We start from the raw sequence: 20,244 nt of genomic DNA on the forward strand, positions 1-20,244 counted from the left end.
TCATCTCCTGTGGAGACTGCCTCCTCAGCCCTCACCCTCTTGTGGTCACTTGCACAGATCAAAATGTGCCCCCACACACACCCTGGGATGTCTCCTTCTGCAGTACAGCCCTCGCCAAGAGCCTCGTCCCTTGCCTGAGGCCTCTTCTCCCCCTTCCCCAAACAAGCTATAGCCCTGCAGCCATTGAAAAGCCTCCCACATATGGCTGATCTAGTAGGTAGAAACCTGCCCGTGAACCCCACTAAAAGTGATGTGGTGACGTCTGTGAAGCATTGTGCTACTGACCATGAGTGCTGCCTGAAGCAAGGTAGGGAAACAAACCTCAAAGCCCTGGGCAAAGTGCAGCTCGCCAGGTGCACATCATTTACGTACAATTGTGAAACACACCGATGTGCTCGGATGATCCACTGTTGGAATTCTGGCGAGCTGGGCTTATAATGATATTTTTATTATAATGAAGTTCCCAATGTCTGACAGCGGGAAATGTGGCCCGCAGAGCGGACAATAGCAAACTGGTTTCACAATGTCCTGAGACTGATTTTTGGCCATCTTGCCAAATTTCCTCCTCACACCACCAAACGTGTCCACCGCCAATGGGCATAGAAAATTCTGCCCTTGGTCAAATACGTGGGGACATTGTGATAGAAGAAAAACCCATTGAGGCATTTTAGATAATTTTAAAGACTGGAACCACTTCAAAAAGGAAAGGATATTTTAAATATACTAGTTATACAATTGTATAAGAGGAAATATAGGGGCTTAGATAGAAAGTTTATTGATGGGAGTGGGTGAGGCAGAGACCATTGTGTGCTTTAAGGGAAGATAAAGATTTGAAGCAGAGGATTATGCAGTTGTAGAAAGGAGCAGAGCTGTGATCTTAGTTTTGGATTGCAATAGCAAAGAGTTAACAATATTGAAATCTTGGGTAAGGGCAATGGATAGTGAACAATGGATATGAACAAATATAAAAAATTTCAATCAAGCATAGATCATTGATTGGCAAATCAGTGTTGTCCACTGTGCTGTTGAACCATAAAGGCTAGAAAGAACCCAAGTTCAATTCCTCATGTGTGCAAAGCTAACTGATTCTAATCTAGAACAAAGGTGACACATTGCAATTATGTTATCAGTAGGCTGGAAAGGGGAATAAAAACCCTGTCAAGGTCTAGGAGATTGCTTGACCTGTCTGAAAATGTAGGATTGGTCCCAGGAATTGAGGATTAGTTATTGATTTATATATTTATATAGGCAGAAACATAATGAAGGGGAAAAGTCTTAGAAATAAAGCATGTTGAAGAAAAGTAAGAATTCTGGATATAGGATAGAAATGTAGCCCTCTTCTCCCAATTAAAAAAATGAAAAGCCAATTCATTAAAAAGTTTTAGACTCCATCTTTTAATTGCTATATTTTTGCTACTTTCTTCCACTACACTTCTTTTTTGGAAAGGATATGAACAAATATAAAAAATTTCAATCAAGCATAGATCATTGATTGGCAAATCAGTGTTGTCCACTGTGCTGTTGAACCATAAAGGCTAGAAAGAACCCAAGTTCAATTCCTCATGTGTGCAAAGCTAACTGATTCTAATCTAGAACAAAGGTGACACATTGCAATTATGTTATCAGTAGGCTGGAAAGGGGAATAAAAACCCTGTCAAGGTCCTTTAATGACCATTAATTAGGCCAGTGAAAGACTAGAGGAACTAGACTGAAAATGCTCCTCCCAGTTTTTCATGGATTTTGTAAAAATTCTGACAGGGTGCGTGATCCCTTCTTGGGATATTTAAAATGGGCCAACGCTCTTTTATATGTAAGATTAAAGCAAAATACTGTGGACACTGGAAATCTGAAACAAAAACAAAAATAGCTGGAAAAACTCAGCAGGTCTGACAGCATCTGTGGAGTTAACTTTTCAAGTCCGTATGACTCTTCATCAGAACTAAAGGGAAATAGAAATGTGGTGAAATATAAGCTGTTTAAAGGGAGTTGGACAGGTGAAGCTGGATAGAAGGCCAGTGATAGGTGGAGGCAAGAGATTGCCAAAGATGTCATAAACAAAAGGTCAAAGGGGTGTTGACGGTGGTGATATTAGCTAAAGGATGTGCTAATGGTGACATTAAGGGTAGAAAGCAGGATGAGCAAGAGACAGATAGCCCTAGTGGGGGTGTGGTGGGAGGAGAGGATCAAAATAGGCTAAAAGATGGGGGTAAAACAATATGGAAATAAATTGTAAAAATAATAATAGAAATAGGTGGGAAAAGAAAAAAGAAATAATATATATATTATAATAATTATTAGAAAAAAGGGGATAAAAAAGGGGTGAGGATGGAGGAGGGAGTTCATGATCTGAAGTTGTTGAACTCAATGTTAAGTCCGGAAGGCTGTAAAGTGCCTAATCAGAAGATGAGGTGCTGTTCCTCCTGTTTGTGTTGAGCTTCACTGGAACTTTGCAGCAGGCCAACGACAGACATGTGGGCATGAGAGCAGAGTGGTGCGTTGAAATAGCAAGCGACAGGGAGGTCTGGGTCATGCTTGCAGATAGACCAAAGGTGTTTCACAAAGCGGTCACCCAGTCTGCGTTTGGTCTCTCCAATGTAGAGGAGACCACACTGGGAGCAGCGAATGCAGTAGACTGAAGTGCAAGTGAAGTGCTGCTTCACTTGAAAGGAGTGTTTGGGCCCTTGGACGGTTGAGGAGGGGGGAAGTAAAGGGACAGGTGTTGCACCTTCTGCGGTTGCATGGGAAGGTGCTGTGGGAGGGGGTTGAGGTGTAGGGGGCAATGGAGGTGTGGACCAGGGTGTCCTGGAGGGACCAGGGTGTCCTGGAGGGAACAGTCCCTACGGAATGCCGCCGGTGGGGCGAAGGGAAGATGTGTTTGATGGTGGCATCATGCTGGAGTTGGTGGAAAAGGCAGAGGATGATCCTTTGAATGCAGAGGCTGGTGGGGTGATAAGTGAGGACAAGGGGGACCCTATCATGGTTCTGGGAGGGAGAGGAAGGTGTGAGGGTGGATGCATTGGAGATGGGTTGGACACGGTTAAGGGCCCTGTCAGCCACCATGGGTGGAAAACCTCGGTTAAGGAAGAAGGAAGACCTGTCAGAAGAACTGTTTTTGAAAGTGGCATCATCAGAACAGATAGAGGTGAAGAACTGAGAGAATGGGATGGAGTCCTTGCAGGAAGCAAGGTGTGAGGAGCTATAGTCAAGGTAGCTGTGGGAGTCGGTGGGCTTGTAATGAATATTGGTGGATCGCCCATCGCCAGAAATTGAGACAGAGTGGTCAAGGAAGGGAAGGGAATTGATGGACCATGTGAAAGTGATGGAGGGGTGGAAATTGGAAGCAAAATTAATACATTTTTCCAGGTCCAGACGAGGGCATGAAGTGGCACCAAAGCAGTCATTGATGTATCGGAGAAAGAGTTGTGGGAGGGGGCCTGAGTAGGACTGGAACAAGGAATGTTCCACATACCCCATCAAGTGATAGGCATAACTGTGGCCCATGCAAGTACCCATGGCCATGCCTTTTATATGGAGGAAGTGAGAGGAGTTTAAGGAGAAATTGTTCAGTGAGAGAACAAGTTCAGCCAGACGGAGGAGAGTAGTGGTGGATGGTTATTGTTCGGGCCTCTGTTCAAGGAAGAAGCGAAGAGCCCTCAGACCATCCCGATGGGGGAATGGAAATGTGGAAGGATTGGATGTCCATGGTGAAGAGGAAGCGGTTGGGGCCAGGTAACTGGAAATTGTTGATATGATGTAGAGCATCAGAGGATTTGTGGATGTAGGTGGGAAGAGATTGGACAAGGGGAGAGAGAATGGAGTCAAGATAGCAAGAAATGAGTTCCGTGGGGCAGGAACAGGCTGACTTGATTGGTCTGCCAGGACAGCCCTGTTTGTGGATTTTGGGTAGGAGGTAGAAATGGGCTGTGCAAGGTTGGGAGACTGAGGTTGGAAGCTGTGGAGGGAAGATCTCCAGAGGAGATGAAGTCAGTGACAGTCCTGGAAACAATGGCTTGACGTTCAGTGGTGAGGTCATGGTCCAAGGGTAGGTAGGAGGAAGTGTCTGCAAGTTGGCGCTCAGCCTCTGCGAGGTAGAGGTTGCCAGACAACAACAGCGCCACCCTTGTCAGCAGGTTTGATGACAAAGTCAGGGTTGGACCTAAGAGAATGGAGTGCAGCAAGTTCAGAAGGAGACAGTTTAGAGTGGGTGAGAGGAGCAAAGAAATTGAGATGACTGATGTCATGCCGACGGTTCTCAATAAAAAGATCAAGAGCAGGTAAGAATCCTGAGGGAGGGGTCCAGATGGAGGGAAAATATTGGAGGCATGTGAAAGGATCTTTTGAATGCGGGGAGGACTCCCGCCCAAAGAAGTGAGCACGGAGACGAAGGCGGTGGAAGAAGAGTTCAGCATCGTGCCAAGCCCGGAATTCATTGAGGTGAGGGCGTAAAGGTATGAAACTGAATCCTTTGCTGAGCACTAAGTGTTCAGCATCAGAGAGGGGAAGGTCAGGGGCTATGGTGAATACACGATCAGGGCTAGAATTAGATTTTATATGTGGCTGTCAAGGACGCCTAAGAAACAACAGAGTATTACAATGGCAACTATGCCCCCACCTCATACCATGACCTGCTCCCCACCCCCACTTCCCAGAAATTGGGAAAATGTAGCAGTTTTACTTCTGAAAAATGGTATAACACATACAAATTCCTTGCCCAAGTTGTTCTAGATCATGAACAGATGGATTGTGGCATATTTCCAAAACCACGGCTAAAAGACCGAAAGTGATATTTCAAGCTTTTAAGATAAGCTTGGGACTGGAAAAATTAAACTATTATTTTAATTCACCATCTTCTACAGAATACTAAAATTTGGGCCAAGCTGCACAATGTTGAGTGGTAATGGAGGCTGCTTGTAGTTGAAGAAAACATTAAAGTGCGAGAGGAGGACCCTGGTGCAGGCAGTCAGCCAGCAGCACCTAGAGGAGAGTGCGAGAGGAGGACCCTGGGACAAGCAGTCAGCAGCACCTAGAGTAGAGTGCAAGAGGATGACCCTGGGACAGGCAGTCAATAGCACCTAGAGGATCTAGGTCTATACTCAAGTAGGTGTAAAATAAAAGCAAGAGTCCAAATTTTCTTTAGCTAAGATATGTCTAGGGAGTTCAGTCCCATGATTTGCACATCCTGCGCTATGTGGGAAATTCTGTACACTCTTGGCAGTCTGGATAACCATGTGTGCAGGAGGTACCTCTGGCTGGAGCAACTCGAGTTCCGGGTTTTGGAGCTTTTGCGGCAGCTGAGGGCCACTACAATGCATTCACAAGGCAGAGAGGGAATGGGTGATGGCCAGACAGAAGAAGGGGACCAGGCAGGTAGAGAGGGTATCCCCTGAGTGCATCTTGTTCACAAACCGTTTATCGGCCTTGGAAAGCGGTGAGAGTGATGGTTCCTCTGTGGAGGCCAACCAGAGCCAAAGCCATGGCACTGTGGGTGGTCCAGCTGCTCAGTGGAGGAGGAAGAAATGTAAAAGAGCAGTAGTGGTAGGGGATTCGCTAGTGAAGGGAGTAGACAAGCGCTTCTGTGGCTGTAGACGTGACTCCAGGATCGTATGTTGCCTCTCGGTGCCACTTTCAAGCAGACTTTTGGGAGTTAGGTAGGAAATTGAAAAGCAGGACTTCAAAGGTAGTCATCTCCAGATTACTCCCGGTGCCATACAGTAGTGAGTATAGGAACAGAAGGAGAGAGCGGATGAATGCGTGGCTGGAGAGATGGTGTAGCAGGGAGGGCTTTAGATTCCTGGGTCATTGGGACCATTTCTGGGGGAGATGGGACCTGCACTAGTTGGACGGGTTACATCTGAACAGGAACAGGACCAACATCCTTGCGAGGAGATTTGCTAATGCTGTTGGCAGGGGGATGGGATCCTGCGAAATAGTTCAGAGGGGAGAGAAGCTAAGATGGAATTAGAAGTTAAAACGCTAGTAAGTGAATCTGGAAGGCAGAGGAAACATAGGCTAGAGTTTAGCAAGGCTAAATGAGATATATTTTAATGCAAGGAGCCTGAGCAATAAGATAGGCGAGCTGAAGGCACACATGAGCACTTGGGAGTGTGATATCATAGCAATGACCGAGACTTGGCTAAAAGAAGGGCAGGATTGGTAGCTCAACACTCCTGGTTATAGGGTATTCAGACGAGATAGATGGGGGAATAGAAGGGGGGTTGGGGGGCGGAGTCACAATGTTGATTAAGGAATCAATTGTAGCAGTGAGGAGGGATGATATTATGGAAGGATCATCAAATGAGGCCATATGGGTAGACGTAAAAAGCACAAAAGGGCCAAGCACGCTATTGGGTGTGTGCTATAACCCCAAACAGTCAAGGAGAGATAGAGGATCAAATATGTAATCAAATTTCAGAGAAGTGTAAGAATAATAAGACAGTAATAGTAGGGGATTTTAACTACCCAAATATTAACTGGGATGGTTTTAGTGTGCAAGGTAGGGAGGGAGAAAAATTCTTAAGATGCATTGAGGAGAAATTTTTTAGCCAGCACGTAGAAAGCCCAACAAGGGAGGGAGCAGTTCTGGACCTAAAATTCAGAAATGATTCTGGGCAGGTAGAAGGCATATCAGTAGGGGAGCATTTTGGAGATTGTGACCATAACTCGGTTAGGTTTAGGATAGTTATGGAAAAGGATAGGTTGGGCCAGGAATAAAAGTTCTAAATTGGAGAAAGGCTAATTTTACTAAGATGAGATATGATTTGGCCCAAGTGGACTGAGAGCAGCTACTTACAGATAAAACTGTCAGAGCAGTGGGAGGCATTTGAGGAGGAAATAGCAAGAGTACAGGAAAATATGTTCCCATAAAGGCAAAGTGGGGGACCAAGTCCAGAGATCCCTGGATGTCAAGTGACATAAAGGTTAGGATTAAGAAAAAAAAGAGAAGCTTATGGCAGATACTGAGGGCTCAATACAGCAGAGTCCCTAGAGGAGTATAAGAAGTGCAGTGGGGGAACTTAAAAAAGATATTAGTAAAGCTAAGTGAGTGCATGAGAAAGCATTGGTGGGTAGAATAAAAGAAAACACAAAGGGTTTTTTTAAATATGTAAAGAGCAAGGGAATAACTAGGGAAAGAGTAGGGCCAATTAGGGGCCATAGAGATAATCTGTGTGTGGACCCAAAAGACGTGGATACTGCCCTCAATGAATACTTTGCATTGGTCTTCACAAAGGAAAAGGACGACACAGATATAGATATCAGGGTGGAGGACTGTGAAATAATAGAGGAAATTAACAGAGAGAGAGAGGAGGTACTAGCAGGTTTAGCAGCCTTAAAAATGGATAAATCCTCAGGCCCGGATGAGATGTATCCCAGGCTGTTGAGGGAGGCAAGGGAAGAGATATCTGGGGCCCTGGCAGTAATTTTCAAATCCTCTCTGGCCACAAGTGAAGTGCCAGAAGACTGGAGGATTGCAAATGTTGTCCTTTTTAAAAAAGGGAGAAAGGGATGGACCAGGAAATTACAGGCCAGTCAGGTGGGCAGAGCAGTAGCAAATGGAAGTTAACCCAGAAAAGTGTGAGGTAATGCAGTTGGGGAGGGCTAACAAGGAAAAGGATTACATTATGAATGGTAGGATCCTGGAAAGTACTGAAGATCAGAGGGACCTTGGTGTGCATATCCACAGATCCCTGAAGGTAACAGGACAGGTAGATAAGGTGGGTAAGAAGGCATATAGGATACTTGCCTTTATTAGCTGAGGCATAGAATACAAGAGCAGGGAGGTTACGCTGGAACTGTGTAAAACGCTGGTTAGGCCATAACTGGAGCACTTTGTGCAGTTCTGGTCACCACCTTATAGGAAAGATGAGATTGCACTGGAGAGGGTGCAGAGGAGATTTATCAGGAGGCTGCCTGGGCTGGAAGGTCTGAGCTATGAGGAGAGATTGGATAGGCTGGGATTGTTTTCCTTAGAGCAGTGAAGGTTGAGAGGGGACCTGATAGAGGTGTATAAGATTATGAGGGGCATAGATAGGGTGGATAGGAAGGCACTCTTTCCATTAGTAGAGGGGTCAATAACCAGGGGACATAGATATAAGGTAAGAGGTAGAAGGCTAAGAGGGGAGTTGAGGAAAAATGTTTTCACCCAGAGGATGGTTGGAGTCTGGAACTCTCTGCCTGAAAGGGCGGATGAGTCAGAACCTCTCGTAACATTTAAGAAGTATTTAGACATTCACTTGCATTGCCATAGCCTTCAAGGCTATGGGCCAAGCACTGAAAAATGGGATTAGTGTAATCAGATCTTTGTTAACCAGCGTGGACACGATGAGCCGATTGGCCTCCATCTGTACTGTAAACGTCTATGAGTCTATAAAAAGTAGGACTCTTTCTTTAGAGAAGTTAGAAATCAGAAAATAATTGGTGTCTCTCGGAGTAGTGAGCAGACGCCCAGGAAAAATGCTATGCCAATTTACATGTTTAAAAAATAAGACCATAAGACCATATGACATAGGAGAAGAAATTAAGCCATTCGGCCCATCGAGTCTGCTCCGCCATTCAATCACGGCTGATAAGTTTCTCAACCCCATTCTCCCACCTTCTCCCCATAACCTTTGATCCCCTTACCAATCAAGAACCTATCTATCTCGCTCTTAAATACACTCAATGACCTGGCCTCCACAGCCTTCTGTGGCAATGAATTCCATAGATTCACCACTCTCTGGCTGAAGAAGTTTCTCTGATGGATAACTATCCATTAATAGAAGAATTAAAGTTTATAAGGATAAAGGCAATTAAATTCGCTATGGTGGAACTTTTCAGGCCCTTTGGGAATAGGCTGATAGATGGGAAGGCTGGTAAAATGGCACAGGAAGCCATCAGGAGGATGGGGAGGGGTGGGGGGATGCCTGCCAAGCTACCGTGCCATTTTCCTAGCGACAGGAAAGGTGGCAGTTTGGATGCCTGCCGGCAAGCTGAGTCACTTAAGTTAGTAACCAATTAAGGGCCACTTCCTGCCACCGTGAGCATTTTGTCCACCCTCTGGGTGAAAACATTTTTCCTCAACTCCCCTCTTAGTCTTCTACCTCTTACCTTAAATCTATGCCCCCTGGTTATTGACCTCTGTACTAATGGAAAAGGTACCTTCCTATCCACCCTATCAATGCCCCTCATAATCTTATACACCTTTATCAGGTCCCCTCTCAAACTTCGCTGCTCCAAGGAAAACAAACCCCGCCTATCCAATCTCTCCTCATAGCTCAGACCTTCCAGCCCAGGCAGCATTCTGGTAAATCTCCTCTGCACCCTCTCCAGTGCAATTGCATCTTTCCTATAATGTGGTGACCAGAACTGCACAAAGTGCTCCAGTTGTGGCCTAACCAGCGTTTTATACAGTTCTAACATAAACTCCCTGCTCTTGTATTCTATGCCTCGGCCACGTGGGGAGACTGCCAGGTGAAATTTGGAGGCCTCCCAGACCAGGCTCTGAGACCGTGTCCTTTTTCTTTATGGACCTTGGAGATGTCCCTTGGTGGTAATGGCACTGCCGGTGCCATCGCGGGCCTGCCTGCCTGACTGCAACCCCACTTCCTTGTCTTCTCGGGCACCCAGCCATTGAGGCATGCTCTCCCTGCACTGCAGCTTCAGCAATGGCCACAGCAAGCAGTGGTTTTGCTGAGCTGCTGCCCATATGATTGGTCCCAGATCCCAATACCCAGAGAAGCAGGGCCACCTCCCACGTTCGGCCCCTGCTGCAGGAATTCTGCGAGAAAATTCAGCCCTATGGAGCATGATGGTTCATATTCTTTTAGGAACATAGATGAATCACCTTTTGAATGCAAATGCTTGGTCCTAAAGGTGCATTTTAAGATTCACCTAATGTTGTGGAGATTTTCTCAATTTTCTTTGGGGGTTCTGGAGAAATTTCGTAGACCTTTTACCTTGAAATGTTACTTTTAATTAGTTGATGCCCTTCACTTGAGAAGAGTCTATGAAGTGGAAATTTTATGTCCTCTGAGGAGAGTATCAGCTGGATAGGTCTGATGATCTTTTTATTTCCTTTTACTTTCATAAAATATAGTTTCCTCCAGATTTGAGAGTTTGATCTAGGCTTTTGTAAATGGTGGACATAACGGCCTGAATTTTCCTGTCGGCGATTTAGGAGTGGGGCCCGCTCTCCGATAGGAAAATGATGCGGGATGACGTCGGGAGGAATCCCCAACATCATCCATTTAAATCTTTAGGAAGGTGGGCGGACAGCGAAATCAGCTATTCGCCCGCCGACCTGTCAATGGCCAATTGAGTCTATGGACAGGATCATTAAGCTCATTGAAAGACCTGCCCATCCAACTTTAAGGTTGGTGGGCAGGCCAGGAGCCCCAGTGGGCTTCTCAAAAAGATAAAACCTCATCCACTGGTGGGATGAGGTTTCATCTCAATTTTTAAAAAGTTTATTAAAGTTTCACTCATATTTATTAACATGTCCCATCTCGTGTGATAGCATCACATGAGGGGGGCATGTTAATAATGTTTTTCTTTCTCTATTTTTAAAGTTTTTTAAACATTCAGCACTCTCCCTGAGACAGCACTTAGTCTTAGGGAGCAGTGCGCTCTTTCGCGCGCATCCGTGAAAGAGCACACTTTGACAGATGGGGAATCCCTCCTTCCCCCCACCCCCACAATGGAAGTGTGTAACACTTCCTGTCGGGCAGGCCGCTGGGCGGGCCTTAATGGGCCCGCCCGCATAAAATGGTGGTCGGCCCTGTTTCGGTGGCGGAGTTCAGCAGCCTGCCTGCTGCCGAGCCAGTGGGCCCCACCTGCCCATCAAGGTCAAAATTCTGGCCAATAAGTTTGAGGAGCAGATAATATTTGTAACATTTTGGCAAGGTTTTAACGTACAAGATTGTGTTTCAAATGAAGGATCTTAGTATTTAAGTGTGCAGAACTTGACTATAAATTCACCGTATGTCCCAAGTTAAACTATCTGAAGTTAGTTGGTGAATGAGAACTAATGTACCTGTGCAAATACTCGAAAAAGTTTAGCAGCTTCCTATGCTCGGATGTAACCTATGCTGAGGCCATTAGGAGACCTTTGCAACACATTATAAGAGTTCAATATTTGGCAACTTTATTCGAGATCAATGCTTGCTGGCCCAACTAGAGGATATTATTTTATTTACTTGGTGTTGGGTTATTTTTGTTGAAATTTTGATTGTTAGTAGAGTCTCTGAGAAATGCTTGGTGCTGACTAGGCTTGGTGAAATGTGACACTGCTCATAACATAATTTGTAGTTTCCCGTGAGTTGTAGTCTCGAGATGTAAATGTCGATGGTGAGGCTGGGAGTTATTGCCCATTCGCAGTTGCCTTATCACAGATTGATACAACTGAGTGGCGAGCTAGGTCACTCCAAAGAATCAACCACATTGGTGTAGGACTGAAGTCATATGAAGGTCAGATAGAATAAGAATGAGATTTTCTTTTTTAAAGCATATTAATGATCAGTTGTGTTTTTACAACAACCTGGCAACTTCTTTGTCTATGTTTTCCATATTATTTTTAAACTGAGTTCAAACTCTTAAACTTCTTTGGTGGGAATTGACTTCATAATCCCTGGATTGTTATTGTAGGCCTCTGGATCACCAGTCCAGTAACATAGGGCTGGATTTAACGCTTCCCTTGCCAGCGGGTTTCCAGTGGGTAGCCTGCCTGCTGCCTACCTGCCTATCCTTGCATCCTCCACAATTATACCAGCAGTGAGGGTGGTGTCAGGTGGCCCACCTACCAGTCCAATTGAAGCTCTCAATTAATACCAATTTAAGGCCCTTATCCCGCCACTGCAGACATTTAACCAATGGCAGGAGAGGTTCACACTAAGTGGCCAACCCTCAGGTTTCCCTGCATGAGCTGGTGGTGGGTAAGGGATTGGGGAGTTTTCCCTCATTAACTGTCCCTGGGCCAAGGGCTCCCTCATGGTGTAACCCCCACTCCCCACTGCCAGAGTTGCCCATCCCCCATGGCCTTTTGAACTCCAGTCCCTACCCACTTACCGATGCCCAAACAGTTACAAAGCTCCTATCCATCACAGTTAACCTCCTCACCACCCGAGTGCAGTACCAGCAGTGGCCACCGCTCCTGCTGGCACTATCAGTACATTGAGAGGTGCCAGCCTCAGATTGGCCAGCAGCACTCTGAGGCAGGGTTTCCTGTCCCTGAGAAGCGAAAATCACACTTTCAGCCTAATGGCTGCAGGCCAGCCGTTCTTCCCTTGGGCAGGCTTCCCCACCCCTCCCCAAACGACCTTTAGGCCAGAGGGTGGGGAGAGGGACCACGACAGCCCCTATAATTCAGCTCATAATCACACACTACAATATTCATAAAAGGTTTAAAGTGCACTCTTCTGTAAATTCATATTTCAAATTAGAAGTTTTATTAGGAGGAATGATATTTTCTTTTCTTTACACTTCAACATTTGAGTTGAAATCTGTTTAGGAAATCAATAGTACATCTCTAAGACCCAACACAGTATTGCAAATGACAAGCTGGATAATTTTAATTTATTAAAATCAAACCTGAAAACTTTGGAAATGTGTTCCTTATATTTAAAATCTGTATTGCTGGCTGTAAATTCTGCTTTACTGCTTCCTAGATCTAAGATAGCACCATGATAAGTAATTCAAGTACAGTTAGAAAGGGTTTGTTGTATCAATTGACATTGAACTAAATTTAGAAAATGAATGTTTTTTTTTGAAAGAGGTTACCATCCTGATTTGCTCCTGTTCAAAGTTGCTGCGGTTTGCTTTCAATAATTTACGCCTGTGCTTCATATTCAATTTAATGTACTTATGGACGTATTTGTGGGTGGGTGACGTAGATAAAAAGATTAAGCAAACGCGAATAGATGCCACTGTGTATTAATACAAAACAAAATACTAAGCTAAACATAAAGCCCTTCAATTCAGGGGAACTAGGATGGGCAATAAATGCCAGCCATGCCTGCATCGAGTCTAATTTTTTTCAAGTTACTAGGTGGTTGTGGAATCGTGCCGCAGCACGAGGGAGAAAATTGAGGGAGGGTCAGCCGATAGTAGCCTATTGGTTACAAGATTTGAAATGTTGTGTTCTACAACAGACACTAGGAACAAGACAAAACACTCAAAGTTATTTTCCATGTTTACTGTGCAAATTATGTTAATCTTTTATTTGGTAAATCATGCAACATTATGTTCAGATTCCAGGTCTTCCTGCATCATCTGTTAGATCTTTTGTGATTCCTCACAACATTTAACACAACGATGAGCGCTTGAAACATCATAGCATACGGGGCTACGGGCCAAGTGCTGGAAAGTGGGATTAGAATAGATAGGTGCTTGATGGCCAGCATGGACATGATGAGCCAAAGGCCCTGTTTCTGTGCTGCAAAACTATGACTGAGAAGCATCAGTCCAGCTTGTGGCTGTTTCTACTAATACAATGAATGCCATTTCTTGATTGAATAGTTGCCTGGTTGGTGTGGACCATGTTTCCTCCCTGCCTCAATTTTCCCTTTCTAATTGCTGAGACCAATTTCCTGCCGTAGTTAACAATCTAGTAGTCCAGGGCTTGGGGTATCTTGTGGAACAGTAGTAGCATCCCTGTCTCTGAACCAGAAGCTCCAGGTTTGAGTTCCACTCTGGGACTTGATGGTCACGGAAGGTGTGTTCGTGGTGTGGCCAGACAGGTTGATTGTAAACATGCAAATCCTTCCAATACACCTATGGCAAGCAATAAATATTTGCTGGTCAGCTATAACCTATAGAAGGCAATGGCAAACAACTGCAAAGCGGTGCATACAAAATTGGCTGAAAAATAGGAAACAGAAAGTAATGGTTAGTGGATATTTTTCAGGCTGGAAGAAGGTTTGTAGTGGAGTTCCCCGGGGTCGATATATGGACCCTTGCTGACCCTGACATATATTAATGATCTAGATCTTGGTGTGCAGGGGACAATTTCAAATTTTGCAGATGATACAAAGCTTGGAAGTGTTGTGAACTGCGAGGAGGATGGTGTAGAACTTCAAGAGAACATAGACAAGTTAGGGGAGTGGGCACATAGGTGGCAGATGAAGTTCAATGTGGAGAAATGTGAGGTGATGCATTTTGGGAGGAAGAACATGGACAGAAATATAAAATACAGGGTGAAATTTTGAAGGGGTACAGGAGCAGGAAGACTTGAAGGTGGCAGGACAGGTGGAGAGAACAGTTAATAAAGCATATAGTATTCTGGGCTTTATTACTAGGGGCATAGAGTACCAGAGCAAGGAGGTTATGCTGAATTTATATAAGACACTCATTAGACCTCAGCTGGAATATTGTGTACAGTTCTGGGCACCATATTATAGGAAGGATGTGAGCACTTTGGAGAGAATGCAGAACAGGTTTACAAGAATAGTTCCAGGGATGAGAAACTTCAGCCATGAGGATGGATTAGAAAGGTTGGGTCTGTTCTCCTTGGAGAGAAGAAGGCTGAGAGGAGATTTGATAGAGATGTTCAAAATCATGAGGGGCCTGGACGGAATAGATAGGGAGAAGCTGTTCCCGCTTGTAAAAGGATCAAGAATGAGAGGCCACACATTTAAAGTGATTTGCAAAAGAAGCAAGTGTGACATGAGAAAAAACTTTTCACACAGCGAGTCATTCAGGTCTGGAATGCACTGCCTGGAAGTGTGGGGAGGCAGGTTCAATCGAGGCATTCAGGAAGGCATTAGATGATTATTTGAATAGAAACAATGTGCAAGGGTACGGGGAGAAGGCAGGGCAATGGCACTAGGTCATGATGCTCATTTGGAAAGCTGGTGCAGACATGATGGGTCGAATGGCCTCCTTCTGTGCCATTAAGATTCTGTGATTCTACAGTAACTTGCCAAGCATAACTGTGAACCAACCCATGGAAGCCCCTGGTCACCAATGCCCTTAGGGCATGGTACCTGAAGAGAGAGAGAAAGTTCAGGGCCAGCGTGTGGAATGAAATTTAGCTCTTTTGAAGGTCATCTATTTCAGCAGAAATTGTGCATAGTGTACAAGTTGAATAACCATATTCAAATATTTCTGTGTGTGCATGTGTTCCGTTATACAGTGAATTGTTACAGCGGAATATTATTACCATGGATGATTAGTTTTTGCGGCTGGGATAAATTATTTATATATATATTTATATATTATGTACTCTCAGTGCATGTGCCAAATCGCTCTGCGAGGTAAGGTGCTTAGTGTTTTGGGAGCTACTTCATCTAGCAGCACAAATGGCTGAAACTTACAGTGCAGGTGTCAGTTTGGTCATACACAAGCCAAATAGACAAGTGTTTAGGGGTTAAAGTTTAGCTTAAGAGATCTTCAAATTTATTTTTAATTGAAACCCAGACCTGATTTGAGAATATCAAGCTTGCCAGCAATCCATCTCCCATTATTCTATACTCAGTATGATTACAAGACAACAAGGAGGGATTGAAATAATAATCCAGTTGTGACTTTCAAGGACTTACTGTGTGTGCATCATTATAGTAGGACACAGAAAACACCCAACAGTTCACAGAATAATTAACATTTCAATAAAATTAGAATAATTAGATTCTCAGACAACTTTTTACTTTATTAAAACACAACAAAGATTTCCTTCAATTAAGTCAATCAGTAAGGAGAGTTTGTGGAGCAAGGTTTGAATGCGTTTCTGATCAGTTAATTTACCTTTGAAACATGGCATCATGTTATGTTTTGGTTAACAATTTAACATGACAGGCAAAACTCTGTCTTGCCTTTCCACGAGTTCAGTATTTTCCTGGTAAAAATAACACATGGAAGAAATGAACCCATGCCCTGGAGCCGAGTGTTTATCGTTGCACATTATATCACATTCCATCTGTCAGCCATGTTTGAATGACACACTTTGATCCACAATATATATAGGATCAACTGATCCAATATTAAGCATCAGACAAATATGTCAATTTATAATTGCTAAAAACTGCAGGTAGTTCATTAGTTGGGGAAATTCAAACTTGATTTGAATGTAAGTCTTGGCTACAGAGCTTTAGATTTATGCAAGTGTCACAGATTACAAATGCAATCAAATACATGATTTTGCATTTATTTTTCAGTGACATGTTAAAATAGAGCATGTCTTTAGGTGAGTGACTGTCACCATTAATGCATGACATCTGGTAATACTGAAGTTAGAATAAAAAAGCATAAAACTAACAAAGGTTTGGGTTACACTGGTTTTACTTTGAGAGAAGCCTTTGGCGACACCTGCCTGTAATTGTGCTTATTGCAAAAACTACTCTCAAGAGCCTTCTATTGAATCTTTACATGTGCAAGATCCTTTCTGCTTTCTGAGCATGTGCAAGCTATGGTGCCTTCACTGCCAAATATTTCCATCTGTGGCACTGCTAAGGCTCCAGCTGGTGTTTTATTTTTGTTTGTTTGAGTTGCAAGCCGCCAAATATTAGCTTCCTGTGTGCCACAAACAGAATTAGTCACCTTTCTTCTCTACCACCCCAACCCCCATGTAGTTCACGTATAACAATTTATCTAATTTTAGAACTGTCTTGCTGACTGTGCTATTTAGTGCAATTGATGCAGGACATTAATCCATTATTTCCCAAGATTAGAAATCAAACTAAGCATGCATTTATATTTATTTATTTCCTCCAAAGGGGCAACATATATTGGAGTATATTCAGTTTCTGCAGTCACCTGTTATAAATTGTGTTTCTGAACTGCAATACCAATCCTTAGTAAAATTCAAAAATAGCATTTGATAAAATTTGGAAAATGCAAACTATTGAGTTACAAATTTTACCCCTTTTTAAATGAATCTTTTTAGGAAATCAGTTTTGTTGGTAGGGCATTTACTTCATGGGACTTGAGTACCTAACTTAAGCTGGCAGTCCAGTAAAGCACTGAAGTAGTGCTACATTGTCAGAGATGCCATCCTTTGGATGAAACCTTAAACTAAAATCTCAAGTGACACTTGCAGTGGTTCAAGTGGATGTTAAGGTTTCTTTTGCAGTATTCAAAGAAGATTGGGAGATTCTTTTAGTGTCTTGCCTTGTGTTTTTGAGATTTTGCTCATGCAGAACAGATGATTTTTGGCTACAGTACCTTACCTATATGACCAGAGACAATGGAAGATCCGGGAATTTAGACCATATTCCCTCCCATAAAAGTAAGATGCTCAGACTGTTTACAGGACCAATTGGTACCATTTAAAATCAAGAGGGCCTAAATTTGTAACACTCACGTTGCAAATGTACTGAGAAAAACATTTTAGACCCCTACATTCTGCAGAGCAGAGCAATGAGATTAGCATACATCGTGTCCAAAGAGAAAAGCTTTCCAGCAAGGCATACTGGACAGCGATTGAGGGAAGGAGCCCCTCTTTCTGGGGAAACATTGAAGGCACTATAGAAGCTTATAGGCACCTAAGCTAAGATAAACTGAGTCAGTTAGCGCAGACCATGAACTCTGTTCTATTGCATTGTATTTTTCTCTGTGATGTCATGTTATTTCCTCTGTTTTCAGACAAGACAAGCTAAAGATTCATATGCGCAAGCATACCGGGGAAAGACCTTACACATGCATTCATTGCAATGCCAGGTTTGTGCATAACTACGACCTAAAGAACCATTTGCGGATACACACAGGAATCCGTCCATACCAATGTGTACACTGCTACAAGAGCTTCACCCGCTCTGATCACCTGCATAGACACATCAAGAGGCAGAGCTGCCGCTTGCCACGACCTCGTCGGGGTCGTAGACCTGCCACCTGGCACTCCACTAGCCTCCTCTACACACAGGGTGTCCCAATTCAGGACACGCATTCCAATGAAAATGGCACGAATATTCCACCCAGACAAGAGGATAGGCTTCTAAATGCAAGCAAGTTGAATCCAGGCAACCCTGAAAAGCACTTTAATGGAGATGTTCGAAATTCCAAGATCTTCATGAATGAAGCAGCAGCAAAGGCAAGAGAAAACCCCATGGCTAACATGTTGAACGGGAACCACATCATAGATGAAGGGGACAGAAGCATCTTTGCTTTTACCCTGTCTCACAATAATACTTTCTCTCACCTGCCCCAACACTACTATTCAACAGGTGATCCATGGGGCATGCGATTTAACCCTGCTGTCTCTATTCAGGAGGCGAGTAAGTAAAGAAGCAGAAGAGTAAGTTTGAAAGAAAAAGAAAATTATCAACTTCCATAGAAATGCCATTCCATAGTTTGATGTGCACTTTCTGAACATGGAAATGAAACAAGATCCACCCTTTGAATTTTACATGTAAAATTTGTATGTGTAAAGCATCTTTAAACAAATAGTTTTACAGGCCACTGAATGATCTTGAAGTTGATCTATTATATAAAGTAAATGTATTTAAACCAAACAAAATCCAAAGAAGTTGCGTACTGTAGCCTACACAAACTTGAAACTGTCTTTCCTTTGCTGATGTTTTGTGGGAGAAGTGTTGTAATTATTTTTCTAATGTAATGTACTTTTTGTGACTCCTTTCCCTTCAGTAATTCAGATGAGCTTGCCTTGGCCAATATTGGCACGCTCATTGAGGCAAAATATCAAAGTTTTCTCAGCTGTGTATCATCGGTTAGGTTACTGGATTTGTATTTGGTTTTATTTATTTAACTAAAAATACCCCCAAGTTATTCAGAAATTTGTAAATGAAGGAATTGGATTATTTCTGATTATAAATGCCTAAAAATTGATAGTTTTATTGTATTTCTATGTGTGTATAATATAATGTGCAAAGATCCTCTCCCAATTCCAATATGGGGCAGTAGTACTTCATACTTTAAATTAATATTTAATCTTGTCACTGCAATCACTGTAGAAATAATGTAGCTTGAACTTGTATTTTTTAGAAATGTGGATAATAAGAACAGGGCCATTCAGCACTTCAAGCCTGCTCCACCACTCAGTTAAATCATGGCTGATCTGCACCTCAACTCCACTTACCTGCCTTTTGTTCCACGTCCCTTGATATCCTTCCCCATCAAAAATCTATCGGTCTCAATTGATAAGCATCCATGGTCTTTTGTTGAAGTAGGTCCCAGGTTTCTACCACCCTATGTGTGACAAGTGTTTCCTGGTTTCACTTTTAAATGCTAATTACTCTAATTTTAATATTATTCCCTCTTGCTCTGCATTTCCCCACCAGAGAAAATAGTTTCTCCATATCAACCCTATTGAGTCCCTTTATTATTTTTATTCATTCACAGGATGTGGGCGTCACTGGCTAACCAGCATTTATTGCCCATTCCTAATTGCCCTTGAGACAGTGATGGTGAGCTGCCTCCTTGAACCGCTGTAGCCCATGTGGGGCGGGCACACTGCAGCAGGCAGCTCAGCACCACTTTCTCAAGAGCAATTAGGGATGGGCAATAAATACTGGCCTAGCCAGTGACGCCCACATCCCATGAATGAATAAAAAAGAAAATAAAGGGACTCAATAGTGTTAATATGGAGAAACTATTTCCTGTAGTGGGGAAATGCAGAGCAAGAGGGAATTATCTTTAAAATTAGGGTAAATTATTTTATTATTATTGTATTACGAATATTTTAGATCGTCCTTCAAGTGTCAAATTCAAGGGAATACAAGCCAAGTTCATGCAACCTCTCCTCATAATTCAATGCTTTAAACCCTGGTATCATTCTGGAGAATCTGAGCTGTACCCCTTCCAAACATATCTTTCTTGAGATGTTGTTACAAAGCATCCTATTGAGGCAAGCTCAATACAGCTGTTACCTCCATGCCACGGAATGAGATTTCCAGACTTAAAGTATTCACTTACGGATTTCTTATGGAAGAATGTTATTCACAGACAACATAAACAGCAATATGAAGGCTGAATGAGACCACGTTTTACAGTTGCTGGAGCTCAACTGGAAGTTGGTCAACCCTTAGTCTTTACCTATCTCCCCATAGCAATCAATTACAACTATACCCTTAACTTAAAAGACCATTATTTTATATCTCTACCACGGCCACTTCCCCTGATTTACATTAGGTTCCATTAGCTCAACATCCCGAAAACAATGAATAGAAGGCTCCATGGCACAGTTTCAGGACATAGACCTGCATCTTACATTCATTGGGCACGCGCAATTAGCGGCCCAGAAGCGGATGTGAAATGCACTTCCGCCCGTGATCAGATCCCAAGCGCAATCTCATGCTGGCTGGCCAATTAATGAGAAAGCCTCAG

The 20,244-nt window shown here is 43.3% G+C and overlaps 1 protein-coding gene across 2 annotated transcripts in view; it reads left to right on the top strand.

The window, feature by feature from the left end:
* The window catches only part of LOC121285567 (zinc finger and BTB domain-containing protein 7C), a 288,507-nt gene extending 269,334 nt beyond the window's left edge, over positions 1–19,173 (top strand). For both annotated transcript variants that reach the window (XM_041202243.1, XM_041202158.1), the window contains one exon: positions 17,548–19,173. In XM_041202243.1, the coding sequence (XP_041058177.1) occupies positions 17,548–18,184 (637 nt within the window). In that variant the 3' untranslated portion in view covers positions 18,185–19,173. The remainder of the gene's footprint in view (positions 1–17,547) is intronic.
* The last annotated feature ends 1,071 nt before the right edge of the window (positions 19,174–20,244 follow it).

This window comes from Carcharodon carcharias, chromosome 1 (assembly GCF_017639515.1).
Source record: "Carcharodon carcharias isolate sCarCar2 chromosome 1, sCarCar2.pri, whole genome shotgun sequence".
Classification (NCBI taxonomy): domain Eukaryota; kingdom Metazoa; phylum Chordata; class Chondrichthyes; order Lamniformes; family Lamnidae; genus Carcharodon; species Carcharodon carcharias.